This window comes from Balearica regulorum, chromosome 23 (genome assembly GCF_011004875.1).
Source record: "Balearica regulorum gibbericeps isolate bBalReg1 chromosome 23, bBalReg1.pri, whole genome shotgun sequence".
In the NCBI taxonomy this organism is placed as follows: domain Eukaryota; kingdom Metazoa; phylum Chordata; class Aves; order Gruiformes; family Gruidae; genus Balearica; species Balearica regulorum.
The window spans coordinates 817,665-840,902 of record NC_046206.1 but is presented as its reverse complement, the minus strand read 5'-3'; the positions used below and the strand labels follow the sequence as shown (position 1 = coordinate 840,902).

Here is a 23,238-nt window from a genome sequence, read left to right as displayed (position 1 = left end):
GGAGAGCTACGTGACTTGGGCCAGCTCCTTGGTGACTAGTGTGGACCTCATTCAAAGGAAACCTATCCCATGGGCCTGATGGGAAAGCGCTTTGAAACGTATGATAAAAGGATTTAATTTGCTCTACCTTCCAACCTAATTAAACTTGAAAACTAGCTAATTGGTACTTTGTACTTACAGCTCCGGCAGTGATGAAAGGAGGAGATAATTGGAATGGAGGAAGGAGGAGGAGGAGGAGAAGGAAAAGAAGTTCAGGGGACGGCAGCAAGACAGGGATGAGGAAACAAGGTGCTTTCTAGAACTGGTCTGTCACACCTAATTTTTGTACTTTGCTTAATGCACTGGCTACTGGTTGCTCTTAGAGACTAGATACTGGACTATATGGACCTTATTCTGCAATGATTATGGCTTCGGGGATCATAGTGATAGCCAGTATCTCCACTAAACTACCCATCCCCAAGACCTGAAAATTATACCCACTTTACATGTGTGCATGGTTATAAAATGTATGCACACATTCCCAAACCACATAGGACAACTTATAGAGGACTTTTCAGGGTGAAAATCTGCCACTCACTCCCACCTCACATCCATGGATTCAGCACTTGCTTAGCTCAAAGTCTGGGCTCCCTGAAATCCCACATATCAGATGCAATTGCAGAACTGACTGCGCTGAAACGTTGCCAACAGCCTATTCCCAGATCTCACCTCACAGCCAGCCTTCTTCACCTTTCAGATTTGCTGCTGTCATCCAGGAGTGAACTGAGGTGTATAAACATTTCCCAGGGAAATCCCCTCTCTGGGCAATACCAACAAATTGCACAGCAGAGAACTGGTGTGTTTACTGTGTCAGTACAAAACACTTGAACTCCCAGCACCATGCTGAGCCATTGCTACCAATGAAGAATTCGCCCTGGAAATTCTCTTGACACCGATCCCCCACCCCTCTCCTGAAGACTTCCATTCAAACCTGCTTTTCTCTTGCCTCACAAGGACACCCCAGAGCCTCCATTGTTCAGCACCCCGCACCCCACCTTCCCCTGTCCCTTAATTAAGAGCTCAGAGCTATGTGTCGAGTGGCAGGACACTGTCGTCATCAGAATGTGAGGCTCCGCTCCCCACCGTCCTCGGCAGTGGCAGTCACTTTTCTTTCTCTTCCCTTCTCCGTAAGCCGTATTATCTTGTAAATAATATTTCTGCCTTGAGACAGCTCACTTACAGCCATGCTCAGGCAGACAGCTGACACGTTGCCATCCAAACCCCCGGACAGCATTCGAGATTGTGGCAGGGACGGTGACTGTAAAGAATCTTCCAGTCACTTTGGCTGGGGCATTTCGGTGATGAATTGGTCCCTAATGGCTCTCTGGATGGCAGGTAGCGAGCAGAGAACATCAGCCTCCTGCTACCGTCGTAAATCTGTAGGTGTGTGTATGTGTGTGGGGGAAGGGGGTGGAGGGAGAAAGAGGGAGAGGGAAATAAATAAATAAAGCAAGCTAAAGTGAATCTCTAGGAGCTCGAACAAGGCTGTGTAATAGCAGAAAGGGGCCAGGAAAATTTAAAGAGGGGGAAAATGCAGCCATCAGTTTGCAGAAGAGAGAGGGGTAAATATAGGGCACTGGGTAAAGACATTAAGGAGGTGACGAGAGGGGAAGAACAGAGGAGCACAAAGAGAAATGCAGATGTTTACGGTGTCTACCAGAGTACTTCCTTCTTGCCAAGCTCTCAACACTATGGTGTGAACACCCATCTTGGTGTTGGTCCCCATCTCAGCTGCCTAAGACAGAGCCGTGTGGTGCTTCCACAGAGTGGCAAGTACCAAACAATGACAAAATCCTACGACAGCAAGCCCTGCCTCTACGTGTGCAGGTCTCTCTCTTGAGGGTAGGCTGAGCCATCCTGCAAAAGCGTTGGTCGCGTCTTTGCAGGAGTCCAGCTAGGGAGCTGTGAAAGGCAACAGGGGTAATTGCTGACAATAAGAGGAAACACCGGGAGGCAAGGAAGATAAATGAGAGACGAAGGTCCTGAGAGAGCGAGAAGGTGCAGAAGAGAGGAGAAGAAAATGGGAAAAGGTAGAGACACCTTCTTTTCTGCTGGCACTTCCCTCTTTCTTTTTTCCTTTTTTTTTTTTCCCTTCCTTTTTAAAACCTTCTTTCATCTGCAGCTGTTTATTCTCTCAGTCCCTCCTTCCTGGGGAAGAGCTGTGGCTAGTACTGTCTGAAGGGCCCACCTGCAACCCAGTTTGTTTCCTTCCCTCCTCTGTGTGCATTGCCTCTTTAACAGGTAAAGTCGGAGGCACCGACAGGGCTTTTCTGGAGGGCAGGGTGGCTGGGAGAAGGGGTGTTGTAAGTCAAACAGGAGGGCATGGCGAAAGCCTCAGGAGAAGATGATAAGAACTGGCAGACGAGGATTCAGTTACATCGCCAGGGCTTTTGGGCAGCCCTGGGAAGATGTTTGCAAGGCTCGTGAACCAGGATCAGAATAAATTGGCAGGACAGCTCAGGGGCCTCCAGACTGGAGTGGGAAAAGGCTTTGCCAATTAAGAATGCAAAACCCCTTGCTCTGTGTCACGCTCGAATAATTTAAAACTCTCCAAAAAGTTTGTGTGAAGCACTTGGCAGTGAGGCAGGTACCAGAGAACCCAAAGGGGCTGAACGAACAACTCAGCCTTATCTGGATGTCTAAGGGCTGCTGGGAACTCCTTGTTCCTGCTGGAAACGGAATTAATTCACAGTATTACAATTAAGGAGAAAAGAAGGACACCCCACCCCCAGTCTGTTTCAGAGCAGTTTTGTTCATTACTTTGTTCTCCCACAGCTCTTCTGGAGATGGAAGCAGACACAGGAAAGGAAGAAAAGTGGTTATCTTTCCGTAAAGCATCCTTCCAGGTCACCTGGTGGTGTGGATCTCTGGGTTTCCAAAAGTAACCAGTAACCAATGAAGATCTTTCCACCAGCTAGATCATGTAAAACATTTTGTGAGGGGCTAATACTGTAATTCACCAGTCCCAATGTTCAGTGAAATCACATCTAGCAGTCCAGTGCTGTCAGTTGTTCACATCTCCCAAATAAGTGGAGAACGTTCACTAGACAAGAACGTCCATCCTGGAGAGATGCATCAGGCACAGTCACAGTGCACAACTGACACACAGTCTCATAGCAGTGGCTATGAAAACCCCCCTGCCCAAACAGCCGCAGGGCTGATGACTCTCTCTGGACAGAGCCGTGGCTCAGATTTACTGCCTCGTCTGTGCAAACAGCCATGGCAGCACTGCAAAGGACAAAGGACAGAGCTGTCCACACGCGCTGTGCCCACGGGGTGAAATGGCGCAGCTGCAGAGTGCAATAGTAAGTAATAACAGAGGAACAATGAAGGCTTTGGAGAACCAGCTTGCAGGAGAGCAAGAGAGATGTTCCCAAAGGGAACCTGAAGTGAGGCAAAGACGGATAAGCTGGGAAGCTTCCCAAGAAGGGTATGCCAGAGCTTCCTCTTGGTATGGGGGGAGTGATGTGGAGGACTTTGCAAAAGGAAAGGGAAGAGGAGACAGCATCTGTCACGCTTTTGGAAGTAAGGTCTTTTCTCTTAAAGCTACTTCTGTGGCTGGGACATTTGCATCATGAAGCAGTCTGGCTGTTCTTGGGATCAGAACGTGAGAGCGGGAGATGTTACAGCCCCACCCAGGGTCTGTGCCTGTCTGGGACTGACTTTTTATGAAAAACTGGGACCAGCCAGATAATTCTGCGCTTGCTGCAGTATATGCACAATGACATCCAGCCTGAGCAGGTGGGGAGGAGCAGATCTGTGGAATGGGGTCCTGCAAGAATTGCACAGACAGCTGTGGGGTGGGACAGAGGTGCTGGCAGGCAGGCAGGCTTCATTTGGGTGTGAGGGCTGGGTCACACACCGGTACTGTCTTCTTTCTGTCCTGACTGTCTGCCATGTATTCAGCTGCCCCAGGGAGAGCCATAATTGCTGATGCACTAGCCCCCATCCCGCAGGTGAATCTGGAAGCTGAGGCAGTCTCTGGGCCCGATTTACTGCAGCTCCAAGTGAAGCTAGTTTGCTCAAACAGAGCTGCACGCTCTTCTCCTGTCTTTGCCGCCTCCTAACTTCAACCTGATCACTCGGTGCTTTGCAGAAAACCGGCATAACAGCATACAACGCCTCTGATGAGCCATTTGCTCAAAGATCTGCCTGCATCTGTAACCAATTGCAAAGTAGGGTTCCCTTTCCATTTCTCACCTCCCCACACAAAACAAATCCCCATCTATTTCATGGCTGGCTAGCCAAGGCACTCAGCGATGTGCTGCCTTGCTCGCAGACACGTTGCAAATCAATGGGAAGGAACCGTGATTCTTCTTTCTTTCTGCTGCCAGCCTTGCTAGAGTTAATGTTACCTTGGTGCTCAATTGCATCCCTGTTCATAGGCACACACAGCCTGCACGTCTAAGGCAGCCCATCCTGGTACAGTGCCAGCTCCAAGTAAGCTTGTCTGTGACCTGGATTGTCACCCTGACCCAGTGCAAGCAGTTAGCGTTTGCTGGACTCTTTCTGCCTGCTGAACCTTTGAGCAAGACAATGAGATCAGATGATGCATATTTATAATACACTCCACCTGACACATTCCAGGGAGCCTGAGACACGGCAAGTTCACAGAGCTAAATTAAACTGAGTTGAAAAGCTTGGCAGAACAAATACATCTGAAGTTCAGTTTTTAAAGACAAGAGCAGGATTGGCTAATTTGAGACATGCTCCAATAGCGTACACACCCCCAGGCACAAGCCGGTTCAGAGCCTCACGATGCCTTGTGTTTGCAAAGGGTTAATGAAATGCTGTTCCCAGGAGAGCCAGAGACTGGAGCTTGTAGGGCTGATGGCAAAAGGGTAGGATAAACAGCAGGGCATGCAAGTCACTGGAGATTTTAAAGGGATCTTAAGCCTGAGGGAGGAGAGGTGGGGTAGATTTCTCTGGCAGCAGTTCCCTTCACTGTGTATATGAAGCGAATCCCTTGCAGGGACAGCTAAGCATCCCGAGGAGAAAAGGGATTAAGAAAGGAAAGACGCTGCTTGGAAAGCTGAACCAGTGGCACTGGACCATTCGTGCGTGAGGTTGAAGTGCCGTCCTACCCCCTCAGCAGCAGCGTTTCCTTCATCCATCGGAGCTGGGTCCAAAATCTTCATGCCCCTTCCTATTTTCCTGCTCTGAAGTGGAGAGAAGGGGAACACAACGTCTCGGTCTCCTCCCGCCTCAGCCCTGCTCAGCCCTTGCTCTAGCTCAGATCCTCGCCTAACTGCAGGTGGAGGCGACCGGGCTGCAAAAACCACTTGTGAAAACACTTCCCAGTGAGGAGAATCTGTCCCTGTGCAAGCACAAATCAATGTTTGATGGTCAGCTTGCGATTTGCAGCACCACTTAACCCCTGCAGTGTCCAGAACTGGCTCTGTTACCAAGTGCTGCTCATCCGGTGACACGTGGTGGGAGAAAGAGGGGGGAGCTGGACCTCAGCATGGGGAAGAGGAGCCATTTGGTTAGCAAAGGTGGCTGGCAGAGTTTTCTGAGCGAGAGGAGTGTCTGGGCTTCACTTGGTGACAAACGCATAGTAAGAGCAGAGCTGATCCAGCAGCCCTCCCCATCCCTGCCTCCCAGAGACTCCTCCAGCTACAGAAGGAGCTCAGGACCAATCTTGCTAGCGAGAGAAGGTGCTTCTGGTTTTGTGTCATTTCAGGAGCTGGAGATCCAGCCAGCCAGCCAAAGGTTAAACAACAAAATGAAGTCAGAGATGCTCTTCTGCCTCTATGCCCTGATATAAGTCAGAAGGAATTTTAAAAGCTGTCACAGCCGCTCCCGCCAGGGTGCTCATTGGTGCAACTCTCATTTATACAATTAGCCGCCACACACACGAGCGCCAAGCCATGGCTGCAAGCCCGACGCTGCCGCCGCACTGGGCTTCGGCCTCATTCCCCTGGAAATCCCCCGCTGCCCAGGCGGGGTCCACAGGGCCCCGGCGAGGGGGGAGCGCTCCTCCCACACTGGGCTGCTGCACCTCCCTGCAGCTGGTCCGAGCAAGCGGGTGCTGGGAGGGTCTCGGTTATGTTGCACGTTTTGAGCGGGGCCAAAACCAGTGTCGCCAAGGGTAGTTAAAGAAGCAAATGCTCCCGACCGCTCTCTGCATTGTCCTTCCTCTCCCTCCCACAAGTGGGAATCCCTCACGACTGCCAAGCCCCTCTATGAGTGACCTGACATATCCCCCATCTGATTCCTCTCTGTTGAAGATCAGACACCTGAGTATCCCCGGGGTCCTGAGTGCATTCAGAGCATGAGCACCCCACTGTCTAGGTACTAATCACAACATCTCTTTAAGATCCCTGCCCGCTTTGCTTTTCTCTGTAATTTTTACTAGCCCAACTGGCACTTGAAGGCTTTGCAAACCACTCGCCTGTCTCTGATGAGGTTTGGGGAGAACTTGGCAGTGTGGTGTGCAGATCCAGCCCTCCCTGGGGTGCCTGCTTTGAAGAGCATGCCCAACTGCAAGTGGACACATGGATGTGCTTGGTGTTAGTGGAGATTTTACACACATTCCAGCAAAAGCAATTGCTTTGCCATTCACCAAGGGTGGAGGCATCTCGGCTCTCTCCGGTAATGACCAGCTTTCTCCCTTTTCCTCTCCTGCATGGGAAGCAGCAGAGTCATCCTTGGTTAAGCAGCATCTGGTTAAGTAGCTCCTGGCAGCAAAAGCATGTCTGGAATGCGGCTTTAACCCCTAGTGACCTTCCCTTGCAATGCTTCCCACTGGCCACTAACGAGGATGGGGTTTGGATAACGGCAATAGGAACAGTCTGTTAACCCCATGGGATCCAGCAGAGATGGGGACTGAGTTCTGCAGAGTAGCTGTTGTAGTGGGAGCTCCCCTGCAGATACCTCTTTCTGGGCTGTTTTTCCTTCCATTCCTGGAGCAAAGCGTGGCAGTTGTTAAACAGCACCTGGAAACGCGGTCTGACAGCTTAGGAAGGAAACCTTTTCCTGTGTGAAGGGACAGAGCTTAGAAAAGTCATTACTGTGCAAGAGAGCGAGCCATTTGTTCGGGGAGTGCAACAGCAAGCGGCTATATGCAGCAGTGTCCGCCCATAGAAAGTGAGCCCCTCTGCGCACACGCATGCTACGTTCCCCGCGTTTTCACGCACGGCCAAGGAACATCTGTGTTAAGCCCAGATTCTGGGATCTCCCTGTCTCTCCGTGCCACTCAGTGGCTCCAGCAAAGAGGGGCCAGACGTGACCTTGTTGCCTCTAACCCATCTATCCAAATCCAGCAGAAACCTTCCCCTGCCCTCTCTCCACCCCGTTTGGCCAACTCCACCGACACCCCTGCTTTCCTAGAACCGGGGGCTTCACAGCTCGGTTCAGTTCTATGGAGAGTGCCCCAGCCTGTTTTGGGGGAAATGGGCTCTGAAGAAGATAGGAAATGTTATCTGACATTTCCTCTGCCTCCTAGCCCTTAATCTTAGTTCTGCTTCATTTCCTTGCAGCTCAGCAGAGTAATGAACAATCAAATCCCTTTGGTAATTTATTTTTTCTGCTGTACAGTTTCGAGGAGGTGATGACACTTGAAATTGCCTCTCTTGGAGGGATGAAGGGGCCAGATCCTGAGCCCCATTACGCCAGAGCGTGTCTCTTGATCTTAGCAGCCTGCTCTAGGCTGCCCAGAGCACAGCGTGGTCCCAAATCCACGTTTAGCCGGAGATACAGCCTTGCTCCCTTGATGAGTCCATTAAGGTCGTGCTATTACAAGCAGACACCAGATGAATTCTGTCAGATAGAAGGTACAGGGATTGCAGCTCAGACTCTTATCATTTCTGTTAATAGAGTTAATTTGCTCAACAATCTTCAGCAGCACTCCTGGGAATGTCTTACTCTGCTTGGCCATGTGCCCTGGGACGTATTTGTGTCCTGTTGCATCCGGAGTGCTTACAGCACAGGGCAGCTGTAACTTGGATGTCCCCGAAGGCTGAGATCAGCTCCCTGTTTGCATCGATGCAGAGAGAATGCTGGGACTTAGGTGCAGACACAGGCTGTGTGTGGCAGGGCGAGGAGGAACTCCTCTGCTTCTCTGCCATCTGGCCAAAAGTGCGTGACCGGTTGCGCAAGTGGAAAGGTGATCAAGGCTACGGGTCTCCCCTGGTAACCTGCACCCTGACCCGTTCGGGCCCTTGCGTGCCTGGCAGACAACTGCAGCAGCAGCAAGGAGTGCTCGAGGCTGCTGTGCCTCTTCACACGCCTCCTTCCCCTCTCTCCTCTCCTAGAGCTCCCCAGATACCCTTGAGACCCGCTGCAGTCCAGACAAAAGAACGACTCTTCAGCCTCCTGGAGCAGGGAGGGAGCTGCCAGCCATTCGGGAGTGATGTGCAAGAATTAAGCCGTCGGATGCTCATGTGGCTCTGACCTGGACTCTAGTGCCGCTGCCTCCTCTCCCGCTCGTCACACACATCCTCCCGCCTGACAGCGCCGAGGGTGGGATCCACCTCTCCCACGCCAGGGTGGCCGCTGTGCCTGCACTGACTTAGCGAGAGCACCTGCAGCACGTCCGATCCTGCTCCAGGAGGGGGACGATGACGCAGAAGGCAACTCAGACTTTCTGTTCCTGACCCTTTTCCTGATGTCTGCCTCCTGTTAATGGCAATGAAAGACTCTCAAATGTCGTGTAAGCTCTGTGGGACAGGCTCTGCCTTAGCATGTGACCACCAGTATTTAGCCACGTAACCTTGTTCAGCCAGGTATTTGTTAGCTTGCAGATGGGGAGCTTCCCCCATCTCCAGTTTAGATCAAACGGAGAAGCTGGAAAGAGAGAGATCAGTCACTGTGAAAGAGAAGCTGTGAAGGGCAGGCGATTGATACAAAAGCTAAGGTTACTCTGGGGAATACAGCAGGAATAAACAAAATCTCTGCAAGGCCCTACAGGCACTTCACCAGATGGATATGGTCAAGAGGGTGGCAATGATTCAGAAAAGGCAGAAGATTTGAATAACTATTCATGATCTGTCTCTGGAGACCAACAGACATTTGTTTGTGGCTTCTGAGATGACAAAACAATTCCTGCGTGTTCGAGGATGACAAGGCTGAGGAGCTTGCTGGACACCATCTCCTTGGATACTCCACTTATTATAAGCAAATAGGTCGAAAGACTTAGCTGAGGAGATCCTTAGCTCACTGCTGTTAGTTTTTACTATTTGTTGAAATGGTTAAATTCTAGAAGGTTAAATTCTAGCAGACTGGAAGAGGACACAGAGAATGACTTGAATACGTGGTGATTTTCTGGCACCAGAAAAAGCTAACACAGATTCCAGTTAGTAAAGAATTAAGAGGCAGGAATATAATCGATGCCAGTCTACATGGTTCGTGGGAAATGGGTCTTGTCAGTCAAACACAATGTCATTTTTTGCCTACTAAACCAGTCACCTCATCAAAGTAAGTGTAGAGACGGAATAGAAAATAGATTAAGAATGGCTGACTGACACGTCTCAGAAGGAGTTGTCAAGAGGGAATCGCTGTCAGCGGGCGCGTTTCTGAGTCCGCAAGGAGAGGTGGCGGGCCTGATGCTACTCGATGCCTTCATAGGGCGTGTGGAGACAGTGATGACCTCAGTGCCTCAGCAGTCTCTGGATGAGACAGAGGTTGGTGGGTTTGTAAAGAAGCCCATTAATAGACTCAGGACACTGTAATTCAGCCATTGCAATATTCTGTATCCCTGCTGAAGCACCCGTATTTGTAAAAGGAAGAGGACCCGGAAGGGAAGAATGCAGAAGATGCCCAAGTATATAGCTTTTCAGTAGATCTATTGAAACTGGACCTTAAAGGATGCTCCTTAACACCTCCCTGGCGAGAAAGAAACTGGTGCCCACGTGCAGCAGAGGAGCAGGGGAACGAGCAAGGGCTGGGAGTTGAACACACAGTCCCAGAGGCTGCCAGAGCTGACCAGTCACAAGGTCATGCTGTAACCCATGGGCAAGCCTTCCCCATCTCTAAGTCTCTTTCTCCCCATCCTAATCCCCCGCTGTGTGTCAGCCTTTTTGGCTTGGCAGTCAGCTGAACGCTGACACAGGGAAGGTTGTGGGCCTTAAGGAAAGAGCATCCTAGGGAGGGGAGAGGGGTCTCAAAGCCTCTGCGGAGGGTGCAGAGCCGGCTGCTCACATTTCTCCACGTGGGGATGGGCTCCACACATCCTCCTCTTCACCTCCCCCTATTCTGTTCAGCTAACGCTTTCAAGGCAGGTCCTCCAAGCAAATTTTTAGGTCAGTTATAATTGGGAAACCTCGCATGGAGCTATAAAACATTAGTTAATATGCTGGAACTATCTAGTTAAATGCCAATTATAAAACCCCATAAGCTCTTCAACTCAAATATATTAATAACATAATTAAACATTTATTGCTTATGCAAATTAAAAGTTAAGTTAATCGGACATCAACGAAACCCCAGGAAGTGACCATTTAAGTAACTAATTTCTAGTTCATTATGATTCCTCCCTATTAGAAAGCCCCCACGCCATTATTTCTGGACTGCTCTGCAGTGTTTACTCGAGCCATTTAGGCTCGGCATTCCCGCTTTGGTATCCATTCATAATCCCAGACAGCTGCAGCATTCATATCAACAGCTGTGGACCTCGCACAGCTGGCAGCAGCTGGACTGGGTGGCCCTCCTACTTGTTGCTCCTACTCCTACCTCTTCCTTGGCTAAGCCACTGGGAAGGGCACAGCCAGAATTCAGTCCCTTCCAGATTGTGCAGATTCAGGGTGGGCAGAGGAAGGGATATGCACCAGACCCGGGGAAAGGCACCTGCTGGGGATGTCGACAGTGAGCCTGTGTTTGTGTATAACCCATAGGCAGAAGTGTGCTCTGATAAGCAAAATGAGGATTTAGATCTCCCAAGTTCACCCCTGAGCCTTCTCCCTGGTTCCCTGCATGCCTTTGCTGAAGTCATTTCACTTCTCTGTATCACCCCCCTGGGGAAGGGCACTCTTTTGCACAGCGGGGAAACGATGGACCTCGGGGGATGAGCGTTTCGTGATGGGATCAGCTCCTTGGGTGGACAAAACTGTGTGCCAGAAGAAAGCTACTGTTCATTATTATCGTAAAGCCGTAATTGAAAGGGCTGGGAGCTACATCGGGACAATGAGATGAGGCCGGGAGATGGGAAATGAAGCGTTTCGTTCCTCAAGGGATGGAGACATTTCCCCTGGTGAGCAGAGCCTGTGCAGCCAGGGCCATACGGACGGACTCCCTCCCTCCAAGCGACAGGCAATCAGTTAAACCTGACAGGTGTGAGGTTGGCAATTTTCTTTTCAAAACTGTGAGATAAACAGGCTGGCAGGAGTTTGAGAGGAACAGAGAGATAAGGGAGAAATGGAAACATTCGGGTACCTTCTCTCCACGGGGCTAGCAGCGGTTCACAGGCAGGTGGGTGGAGGAAAGCGTTCGCTTCGCAAAGCCCCAGATATACCAGGGACTCTGGCGCAAGGCTAGCAAAAGGCACGAACAAAAAAGGGAAACCCCCTCCTCTCACAGCGCCTCAAAGGGTGCTCCCTTTATCTCTTAAGATTTGATCAATATTCGTCTCCCGGGATCTAGGGAGCACTGAACTGCTCCTCCTGAGTGCACTGGCAAACTACAGGACAGTGTTTTCTGCAAAGAGGCAGAAAGAGCAGTTAGTGCCTCGTCGCATGCAAACCATTTTCTTCCCCAAATTCCGCACAGTTCCAACAAAAAACTCTGCCTGTTTCCTACAAGGATCTGGGTTTGGTTCAGCAGTTGAGAGATCTACAGAGGAGGAAGAGTCTCTAACCCACCATGTGCTGGGCTTCGTCAGATGAGGCCACAACATCCACCTCAACTGCTGAGGCTAAGGGAGCGACTCCAATGGCCGGTATCCATAAACTACTGCCTTTCAATAATTCAGCCCCTGGGGGGGTGATACAACATTTTTAACCTACATTTTAAACACGTACACATTTATCGTGCTGTGCCCTGGCTTTGCCACGCCTGACTCTCTGATTTCTGCTAGCGAGTATGTAAAATTTTAGGAGTCCAACACACATCCAGGTTTTTTTTTTCTTACGGGCTGTTCCTTGTTCTACAAATACTGTAAAAGAGAGAACCTGCATCTAAACATGTCTGGGAGGGCTGCGAAATGCCTTCTTTGGAGGAGGGGTGAACCAGCCCCCCTCGCCTTCTGCCAGGCACCACTGAGGGCATTTGAGGCTCAACAGCACTTCTCGGTGTCACAGGTCCCCCAGCTGGAAAACATTTGCATAAAGCAATTTCCTCTAACAAATATGTTCATACAAATCAAACTCAAGATTGCAAATAATCTGAAACCATGACAAAAAACTAATCAAATATATTTGTTACTACAAGTAATTCACCCAGCACTGTTCTAAACCGGCACGTTTCTCTAAGTTCAATTTTTCCAGCACCAGCTCTGGGAGACTTAATGGTATGTGTGACCTTGAGGGCTCCAACTTGAACTCGAGCACGGATTGCCTCTTACCTCACAATCAATTTTGCATTGAGAGTCACGTATTTCTGGACTGATGCTCTGTGGTCTGACCTGTCTCCAGTGGCCCTTGAGCTCCCACCCCTTCACAGCCAGCCTGGTTTAACATCTCCCAGTTACACCACCTTTTTCTCTGTCTGTTGGAGCCCTTTGGCTCTTGCACTTCCAGTTCTGAGTCTGCCATGAATGTGGATCCCTGGGAGATCCATCTGGTTTCGAGTGTTGTGCCAGGCATTAATCCCAGCATGGGAGGGACATCTCCTTCCCAGGTGCCCAAGGATATCGGGCAGGTGGCCTGATAGTTCACTGATTACGCCGGACTGTATCTCACTCTCTCTCACTGCAAATCCTGCTTAGGCCACGTTCGTGTGTGCAGGTGGAAATAAGCGTAACTCCATTGCAGTCAGAAAAGTTGGTTGTGCTTGCACCAACCGGGAACCTGGCTCTGTATCTTCATCATGGACATTTCAGCCCTGAACTCTGCGTGTATGTCCCAGTTCCAGGGAGGTGAATCTCATGGTGTTTGCACTGGTCTAGACTGGCTCGCTGCTGCCAGACCATGCTCATCACCAGTGGGCACACAGCCTAAGAGCAAGCGTGAGCCTCTTGTTCGTCTCCTCCTGCCCTGATCCAGCTCCTCCCCTGGCTCTCTGCTGGCACCTCTGCTGATTGTCAGGGCTCTGAAGCTGCTTTTGGGGGCCAGCAGCGCTCGCCTGCAGAGATGTGGCTTTGAGAAGAGATCCAAGCCACGCTGCCATTTTTCCATGGGCCACATGCATTGCTGGCATTCCCGCTCCCAACGTGTTTCTGTTTTGTTCCAGAGAAACACAATACTTAGGGGCACTGCATGGGAGTCAGTTCCTGCTGTGTTCAGCGCTCTGCAACCTGAGCTGCTGAGAAGAGGCCCCATGCAATGGGTTTTATCCATCATCGCTTAACTGTAAGACATGGCCTGGGAAATCAGCGCAGCGTTTCCCAGGGGCTCATCCCAGCAGGACCATGGGCAAAGACAGCCCCTCCTATCCTTCTTTCCATCCTAGACCCCCATCCCAGCTCCCCAGAGCTCCTTTTCTTTCTCCCCTTTCTCCCCACCCCCAAATTTGGCTGACGTGGCTGAGCCAGCTGCTGGGGATCCAGTTCTGTAGGATGCTGCCCCTCTGCATCGCTGTCATGGTCGCTCCTAGGGCTACTGATCCGAATAGCTGCAGCTGAAGCAAAGCTACGCTTCCAACATCTGTCATTGCTAAGAGGAGCTGGCAGAAAGGGGAAAATGAGAGGAGTGAAAAATGTGGACATACAGATACAGCCTGGATAGCGGTCACAACTCCCTTGGCCACGTGAAGCCTGATAACAAGAGCGTTCCTGGCTTTTCCTCCCTTTGCATCTGAGGAAAGCCTCCCCAAGGCGATTTTTAAGCCCTTCCAAAGTGAGGTACCCGGCACATTCCTTTTTCAGCAGAATGATTCCGAAGTCTGTTCGTGGCACGGGGTTTGGAGGGAGCCTGTCTGCCAAGCAGCACACAATGCACTGATCATCGAGCCCCGTATCAAAGAGCCTCCTGCTGCTCTGGCGCATGCCCCACGCCTGCTTTGCTGCTGACCGGGGAAAGAACAGTCTGCACCAAACCACTCCTTTCCAGCCAAATCCTGAACGCTTCCCTCTCCGTCCAATGGAGACCAGTTCAAGTTCAGATTTGGGTCAGGATCCCTCTCCCGCTCTCTCTCTGGAGGGCTGAGTTTTGGTTCAGATCTCCAGCAGATCATCCACGTGCTGAAGCTGGGCGCAAAAATCCCCTCCGAGGGAGTATTCCGCTCTCTAGGCCAGAGCCGTGCCAAAGTGCCTGTTGAGATCAGCGCAGGGAAGAGCATGCGCCATCTTCTCTGATCTCTTCCTTGCTCTGTCTCTCCCTCCCTTGCGAAAGTCTGGGTCTTGCAGAGTTCTCTGCCTTGATCTTTGGGAACAAGGCTTTCTTTGTAGCACATATTCACAGTCAGGAAGCTGGTGGAAAGGGGAAAGGCAAACTGTTCTTCCCAATGCAGAGCTCAGTGACGGCGAGGCAGGGATGTAGTTTCACTGATCTTGCCTCGCGATGGACCCTTAGCATCCCTACAGCATTTAGATGGTTTTGATGCACGATCGTCATGGTAGCCAAGCATTGCACTACAGGAACATCCTACTGTGTCAGATCAAAGGTTGGCCCAGGCCAGTAGTCTGGCCCTGACTGCAGCTAATTACAGATGCCTAGAGAAAATATAAGAAGAGAGCAAGCGTGTATTGACATTTTTCCAATAGCCTGTCCCATCTGCTATAGCTCACAGCAACTTCAGAACTTCCTAAGCTAGAGACGGTGTCATAATTTTTAATAGCTTTGGATGGATTTTTCTTCCCCAGGCTTTTCTAGTCACATTTTTAGCACAGGTTAACTTTTGGCATCAGCAGCATCCTTTGACAGGGAATTTAACTGTTTACGTTGATAAGGGGAAACACTCCCACCTCCTTTTGTCTATCCTCAATCTGCTGTCCAAGAATTTCACACCGTACCACCTATGTCAGTGGCCAAACCAGTCATTCCCAGCCCACCTTCTCCAGGCCACTCGCTGTCTTGCAGATCTCTTAACCCTTAGCCTTCAGCCTTCATCTGCAAGCAGCTCCCATTAGAAAATACTGCACATCATGGGAACAGACCCAGGTAGTTGGAAAGCAGATGCCATTTCTGCTACCGTGACTCTCCATACAGCTACCAGTCACAGGTTGCAGAATGACGCAGTCACAGATGCACAAAAAAAAGGAGAACGTATCTTTTTTTAAAATTCTTTATTTATAAAAAAGTACATTTTTGTCCACAGCTGAGCCACTATTGTTTTTTATACAAGTAAAAGGAAGGGTGATGCAACACCCTGCCCACACAAACTATAATCATGAAAATGCCCCCCCCCCCGGACCCCAAACAAACAAATTGTTACAAAGGATGGAAAACAAAAAAAAACAAACAAAAATCATAAAAGTCCATTACATTATCATTATTTTTAATTTGTATTTTTTACAAAAGCACTTACAACACAGATTACAAAAAAAAAAGGGGGCTTGGGGTTGTTTGTCTGTCCGTAGTCTTTATTCCACAATGATAATTACAGCAAGAGGAAGGAGAAGAAGAGAGATAAAATCACTGGAGTTAAGGAATCACGTTTTAAAAAAAGAAAGGCAAAAGAAAAGAAAAACCAGATCCTCAATGACAGTACCTCCACCAATACCAGCATATGCTAGCGGAGGATCTGACTCCACATGCTTGTTACGTTCACCCCTAAGTACATTACACCTGGACAGTCACACTGCTCCCGAGTACAAACTCGCCCCCCTTCCTAAGGCTCGGTTTCCTTCCCTTGCTGCTGGACCGAATCCTTCCCTTCGGCCCGTTGCAGAAGGCAGCGTGCCCCGCTCCGGCACCCCGGCCCCTCGGCCAGGGCCAGCCCTTGGCCCCCCCACCCCATGCTGCAGCCCCTGGGGAGAGGCCGGGGTGGCAGCTGGACCCGAGGCCTCCGCACCCTCCCCGCCCCATGGCTTCCCCTGCCTCTCTCAAGAAGTTTCGGCAAGTTGTATCAAATACAAAGAGGAGGGAAAGAGCGGGGGGACGAAGCTGCAGGCTAGGGGAGGGTAAAGCGCTGCTGTAAGCCACGCGGAATGAAGGACACGCGTCAGCGCGCAGGACGCTGGCTGTGCCTCCTCTCCTCACCGGAGCCCGCTGCCCACAGCCCAGCGGAGCAAACACAGACCCGAAAACTTCGGTGCTACGAGAGAAGCGCTTGTGAACGGGGGAACCTTACAGTGAATTTTAACCCCCTGGCAAAAGGCTACAGCGTGCCCCACTGCTTCTCCTTGCAGGACACCATGGGCCCGGGATACCCCCTCGTTTGCACGCTACGAAACCTCTGAGCTTTGTGCAGGCACCATACGATGGCCCGTCTCCCACACTGAGCTGGGCAACAGGGTTTTCCCCTCCGCTCTTTGAGCAGAATGACCGGTGCCTGAAACGCCGAAAATCTGTGTGTGTGCGTGTGTGTGTATGCGCACACGCGTGCGCTTGTGTATGGGAAAGAAAAACAGCAAAGGAGAGCGGCAGCCCCCTTTCTAATTGCATTCCCTTCTCTAATTGCTTGAAGATCAATCTTTTGAATCTCTCTCTAACCCTCAGTGATTTCTGCTGAACAGTTGTTGTGTTTCTTTTTTGCCTCAACATCAGGAAAATGGCTCCCTTTGTCCCTTATGCCTTTGCAATCAATTTGGTGCTGCCATTTCCGTTTGTTTGATTTTTTTTTACTACGAAATCTTCAGGGTTTGTTTTTTTGTTGGTTTTTGGTTTTTTTTTTTCCCCTGGCTGAATGAAAATGATTTAACAACAGGGGGAGAAAAATCTGGTAATTAAATAAGGGAAAATAACATCACTGGGGTGAATTGCAATGAATAATCCTAGAGATAAGCCCCAGCAGGAGAACAGCTGGGGTGTCTTTGTCCATAAACTACAGGCTCATTTTGGGTTGTGACACAGATGCGTCTACTTCAGTACGGCTCCCTGAATGCACACAGGGAAGGAGCTGCAGGTTTGGCCCAAATTCACCCGCGTTTTCTTTGCTGAGACGGTGTTGAGACGCAGAGCGACGTACCGCAGGGCTCGGATTGACCTCCCTCTCATCTACCTGTTCGGCTTTCCCACGCGCCCATCTTTATCTTGACGTACCACAAGTTTTGCCTCAAGTTGCCATCCAGGATCAGGGTTTGGGAAGGGAAAAGCACCACACTGATACGTCTCTTCGCTGGCAAGAACCCAGCAAAGGGATCTGGACAACGATCCCTTTAAATGGAGGTACAGCGACTGGCCATGCCTCCGAGGCACTTTGCCAGCACCCAGTCCCCAAGCAGTGCAACGGCTCTTCCCAGGCGGAAAGCCAACTGGGTGCAACCAATGCGACACAGCAGTTCAGGTCCGGTGTAAACCGGGGCATTTCCTGGAGAGCAGCAGCTCCCTAGCACCTAGGCGGAGAGACGGCCAACGCTGTGCCCACAGCACTGCTGGGAACTCAGAGAGGATGGGGACGACGTGCTTCACCCTGACCAGAGGGCTAGCCTGGAGGTCCCCATCCTCCGCCACAACAAACAGCTTCCATCTCCCAACTGGAAGCTTCTGCTTGCTCTTTGCTGGCTCCTGCTGGGACGTTTCACACCTCCTTAGCACCTCTGATGAAAGAGGGGCGGAGAAGCAGGGGATTTTTCACTTGGGGCAGCTGGGGGATCCCTCAGAGGGAGAGGCGGCCCAGCCTGAGAGCGCATCTACACAGCTGTGAAAAGTGCATCACCACTTAAAATCAGCAGCTCCACCCCAGCCTGCTAGAATCTGGCCCATTGCGAGAAACTGAGGCACAAAGGGACAAGTGACACCGTCCCCCAGGGAAAGAACAGATTGCCCCTCTGCCTCCTCTTGCAGCCCAGGCACCAGGAGGCCCTCGGGGCCACCAGGCAGATTGCCCCTGCAGGGTGAGTACTGCGCAGTCTCCAGCACCTCCGCTCCCCTGCAGCACCTCCCAGGAAGCAGGATGCACGTGGTCTTCAATTTGGCATCTCTGCCGAGCCCACCCTCACATTCAGGAAGAGCGAGGTACCACTTTCCTCCTGATGCTGGTGGAAAACCTGATCTAATTAACTTCCAGGGTCCCCTCAGAGCCATTTAACCTAGAGAAGGGAGTGATGCTACTACTGGATCAAAATGGCTCTCAGATGAAACATCAATCTGATTTTTTTTTTCCCCCATGCTTCTTTTTTCTCCTACCTTGCTATGGATTAATGGCTAATCACTTGGCTAATTAGCACCCCAAGAGTCTCTTGGCCAATTAGGTGACCTTGCAAGGGATGGTAAGAAGCAAATCACTGCACAGAGGTGGCATTTGTCTATGGCTGGGGGGATAATTGCACCAATGGAGTGATGGTGAAGGGCCCAAGGATGAGGGGAGTGCACTACTAAACCTTGAACTTGCAGGGTACCTCACTGCTGTGCCAGGCGATACTGTCTAAGAATCTTCCACTCCAGGCTTGCCGAGTTTCTGGGTAAAAAATAATCATTTGACCCCTCTTCTGAACCACACTGTTGAGCTAAGTGGCTGAGCTCTTTCCTAGACTTGTGCCGGTGCAGTATTGGGAAGCAAAAAGTGTGATGTAGCAGAAAGGGAACTGTATATAGGCTCTAGCTTGGAAATACCATGTTGCTTTGTTATCTTCGTTTCTTGCTCTGTTTTCTCACTGGTTTTTTGAGCCCCCATTCAGGTAACTACATGGACACCGTGTGAATGGGCAGTGAATAAGCCAAGGAGACTACATGTCAAAAAATGACACCTCTAAATGCAAGTCTACCAAAAGCTTATTTCTTAGGACTCCTGTTCATATTTCCCGCAGGCCGTACCTTAACTGAGGAACAGTCACACTGTCCCATTTAGCCCCAGGCCCATCTGCTCTGCTTGCAGGGCTCTGTACCTTTGGTCTTGAGGCACAACTTCCCTCTTGGCTAGCGCTTTGCAGTGCTGTGGAGTCAGTGCAATGTGAATTTGCCAGAGCAGATCAGTGGCCTCTGCCTGTGACTAATGCGGAAAATGAAAGAATCGCTACTGGACCCTGCAGATTTTATAAAAGGTTGTTTTCTTCCAAATCCATCTCCTCGCAGCATGTACCTGTGCCGGGGAAATTTGCAGAGGAGGGTCTGTGCCACCGATTTCCACTCTGCGCTTGGTCAAGGACCACCCGGAGTTTGGTGGTGGAGACGTTGTCACAACCCTTTTTAGAGCCCAGTTGTTAAATTCAGATCTAAAGGATTATTCATTTGAGAATTATCTCCGAACCACAAACTGTGCAGGCTCTGCAGCATCCCCCACGTTCCGTTACAGTAGGCCACGTCTAAGGCACAGTGCTCGGCAATGCTGCTCTGTCCTGATCCAGATTGCAGGGTTCAGACTTTGGGGAATTAAAGCCCTGTGTATGTTGTTATCCCAAGGCACTGGAGGGAAGTCATTCCCTCTGCCGGTTTACGACCGACCACTCCTAATAATCAGCCCCTACTAGTAATCAGGGAGATGTTAGAGATTTCATTTCCTTTACTGGGAGGCTGCTTGGTAGCAGGGTGCTCGTGGTTGCACTGGACGGACACAGGAAGGTTTAGCCGTATTTTTTAAGGTTTAGCCCGAGAGATCCCAAGGGAATCTCTGTCTGCCCTGCTTCAAGCGGACAGAAAGCAGCCTTCCTGTGGCAGTTGGCTTTTCTGCCAGAAGCCAGGAAGCAGGGAGGGCTGGCAGGAACAGCAGAAAGATTACAGCCTAACAATCGGATTTCCCACTCCCCTACACCACTAACGCAATAAGAGCAAGCTACAAACTGTGGACGGCTCAGGCTCAGCTTCACGTTGTCTGGACCAAGCACCACAAGGTAAGGGAAAGCATTGGAGGCTGGCTGGATCAGAGATCTGACCTTGACTCATCTGCGTGGGTCTGACTCGCCACCCTCCCTTTTGTAGCAGGATAACCGCTGGATGCCACGGAACAAAACCCAGCGGGTAAGGCAGGAGGAGAATTAGTCCTGCTATTTTTAGATGTGCATGATAATACAGCTCAGAAAACTGGGGATTTCTTTTCAAACAAAAGATTTATTTATACATCAAATTAAAAAAAAAAAAACCAACCAAAACCAACCAACCCACAAGAAGAAAAATAAGCCCCAACCCAGTGAATCTAGTTTGGATATGGTCAGTGTCAGACAGAGGGCCCTGAAGTCTGGAATCCCATTTACCGAGAGCGCAGCGATAGCAGCAATCCAAGCCTCCCCATCACAACGCAGTGGCTCAAGGGAAGGAGGACGAGATCGATACCCCAGGCTCGCGCACTCCTGCCCTGTCTACCGAGCCTTTGCTTAGGACAGAGAGGTGATATTGAGAAAGTGGCAATCAATGCAGACTAAGCGATCTATCTAAGGGCTGGGGTTGTTGCTAGGAGAGTTTGACAGAAGCACCCCCATGCTCTGACATCCCCCCCCCCCCCCAAAAAAAAAGTGTAAACACATGACAATTAAGTCTTAGTGGTATAATAAACCTTAGGGGCCTGATCCTGTACTGCAGCCTGCAAAGCCACTGGATGGTACCCTGGGAGATCTGCCCTGCCATGCTCTGCAGACCAGAGCTGAAGGCAGTGATTCTGTGGGAGAAGCAAAGTGGTATCGGCTGGTCCCCTTCCCCAGGCAATGGCAGCAAAGTGTGTGCGTGACACGCTGTGCACAACCCTTGTGCCAGAGTTAACTGCTCTGTGGCTGGTACTAGCAACAACAACAGCAACAAGAACAAAAAGAGCCGGCGTTTCTCTGAGCCATCGCAGGGGAAAAAATGTCAGCAATAAATACTCCTCTTCTTTCTTTTAAAAGAACAGTCAAAGACAGAAAATGAAAAGCCAGGAAGTAATAAATTGTCGGAGGAAAATGGCAGCTCTGGTTCCCTGCCCTGCTATCAGCCCCTGCACCTGGGGTTTGTTCTAGGGCTTTTTCTCCCCCCTCTCTTCTCACTTTCCTTTTACTGAGTCATTAAAAACTGGGAGCGGATCTCCCCAGGCTGCAGTGGGCAATGGCAACACTACCCAGACCCTACTGAAAAGAAAGTGATTAGGGGAAAAAAAAAAAATCAGTTCACCTGATAATGGCACCTATGTTTCCATTGCCATAAGCTTTCCTGGCCTCTGTCCTTCTACGGACAGCCCGCTTGACCCCCTCCCAAGGTTAAAAAAAAACAAAGAAGACAACATACAAACAAATTCCAGTGTTTCAGGGGTGCAGAAGTGGGAGAAGGAACCTTGGCGGGGGAAGTGGGGCTGAAGGGCACTCTGAGACATGAAGACACAAATAGTGTAATATACAGGCTGGGCAACAAGTCGTTAAAGCAAATAGTAACACCTAAGCCACCGACCAATACAAACACCACAGAAGGGGACAAAAGTCGTCAAGAGAAATTAAAAAGCAAAACCAAAACCGAGAAAATAATTACCCAACCTCCCACCTCCCATATGCCCCAAAAATGATTTGTAAGCAAAGCTGCCCTCCCTCCCCGCTCGCCCCAGCCCGCCCCTCCTGCCAGTGCTGGAAGCATCCAAAGTCTCTGCCGAGCACCCGGGGCTGGCCAGGGCTGCGTGTGCATGTGCGGGGGGTGAGCGCGCGTGCAGTGTGTGTGCGAGCGGCCGCGGCACACTCGGCTCCGCTTGGCTCCGCTCGGCAGGGATGCGGGGGGAGTGGGAGGGCATCACTTGTGTGTGTGTGTGTGTGTGTGTGTGTGTGTAGCAATGGGGTGCCGAGCTACACATACCACTCCTTTTTGGAAATAAAAGATCCATCGTTCTGTGAGACCATGTTCTCCGCTATGTCGAGCTGCTCGGGGTCGTACTGGAAGCCGAGTGTCCTTTCGTCATAAGGTTCGGGGTGCGCCTCCCCTTCATCTACTGTGAAGTAAGGCCGCTTAGCATCCTCCTCGTATTTGTTGGGGACACCCAGCTTGCGCTCACCTCCTGCATCCTCGTCCTCATCTTCGTAGGTGCTGCCGCCCAGCGGGCCCGGCTTCTTCTCGTCGTCCGAGTCGTCGGGGTACTGGAGGTTTTGGGCCATGGGGGGGTGATGCTGCGGGATGCCAGCCTTGCTGTAGCCATTGCCGTACACGTGCTTCTTTGTGCTGTAGTCACCCTTGAAGGTGTGACGCCGGCGCAGGAGTACCACAAAGAGCACCACGGCCACCACCAGGACCAGCGAGACTCCTCCCACTATGCCCCCAATCACCGGTGTGGGGATGGGTGTGGGGATGTTCGGCTGCACCATGGATTTGCGATCATCGATTGGAGACGGGGTGTAGGGAAATTCTGGGTAGGAAAAGACAGATGGAAGGGGGAACAGTGTCAAACCATGCGGAAACGCGCCCTCCCTCCATGCTTTCACTGCCATTTTTGGGGGGTGGAGGGGTGGGAAGATGAGGGTAAGGAACAGGGAAGGGAAAAACTAGGGAAAGGGGAAAAGGGTGCATCTTCACAGGGGATCAGCGCACAGGAGCTCTGCCTTAGCAAGGGGAATGCAGCGTGCCGTGCTAAGCTCGCCAAGCCTCATGCAGGAACCCAACAGGCCGGAAGCAGTGTTTCCCTCCCCACCCCACCCGGTTTCTCCAGATGTGCTCTGATCCCACAAGCCCAACGCCTTGAGTCCAGCCGCCTTCTGTTTTATTGGGTGACATTTCAGGTCCAGTTTGCCAGAGCATACTGTCAGCCCCAGGGTGCTCCCGCCGGGGAGCACGACCCAAACCCCATCCAATGGTGGGCACCGAGCTGCCACGACTGCTCCTGTAGATGCCACGGTGGACCTGCCAGCTTTGCATCCCCCTCCTTGGCATCCCAGCCCAGCCTGACCCTAACCAGCCTAGGTCGGGCCAGAAGGCAGCGGCACCTTGTGATCCCCCCTCTCCCCCACCCCACTGGTGATCTGCGGCTGCACGGTGCTGCTCAGGGTCACGGCTGGCTCCTGAACCACTGCTGACCCAGCTGGGCTCTGCAGCGCAGGGACACAGACCTCCCACTGTTTCTTTTTCTTCTGCTGTAACTGTGGCCAGCGTAGTGCCACTACTTATTGTAGTCTTGCTTCTACAGTTACCCTGA

The 23,238-nt window shown here is 51.0% G+C and overlaps 1 protein-coding gene across 4 annotated transcripts in view; it reads right to left on the bottom strand.

Moving 5' to 3' along the window:
* Positions 1-23,238, bottom strand: part of NECTIN1 (nectin cell adhesion molecule 1) — a 106,725-nt gene that overhangs the window by 20,878 nt on the left and 62,609 nt on the right. Inside the window, exon 6 of one of the 4 annotated variants that reach the window (XM_075774790.1) lies at positions 15,339-22,455. The exons of the other annotated variants lie outside the window; for them this stretch is intronic. Coding sequence (XP_075630905.1) covers positions 21,902-22,455 — 554 coding nt within the window. The 3' untranslated portion in view covers positions 15,339-21,901. Of the gene's footprint in view, positions 1-15,338; positions 22,456-23,238 lie in introns of those variants that run through there. 4 annotated transcript variants of the gene reach the window in all.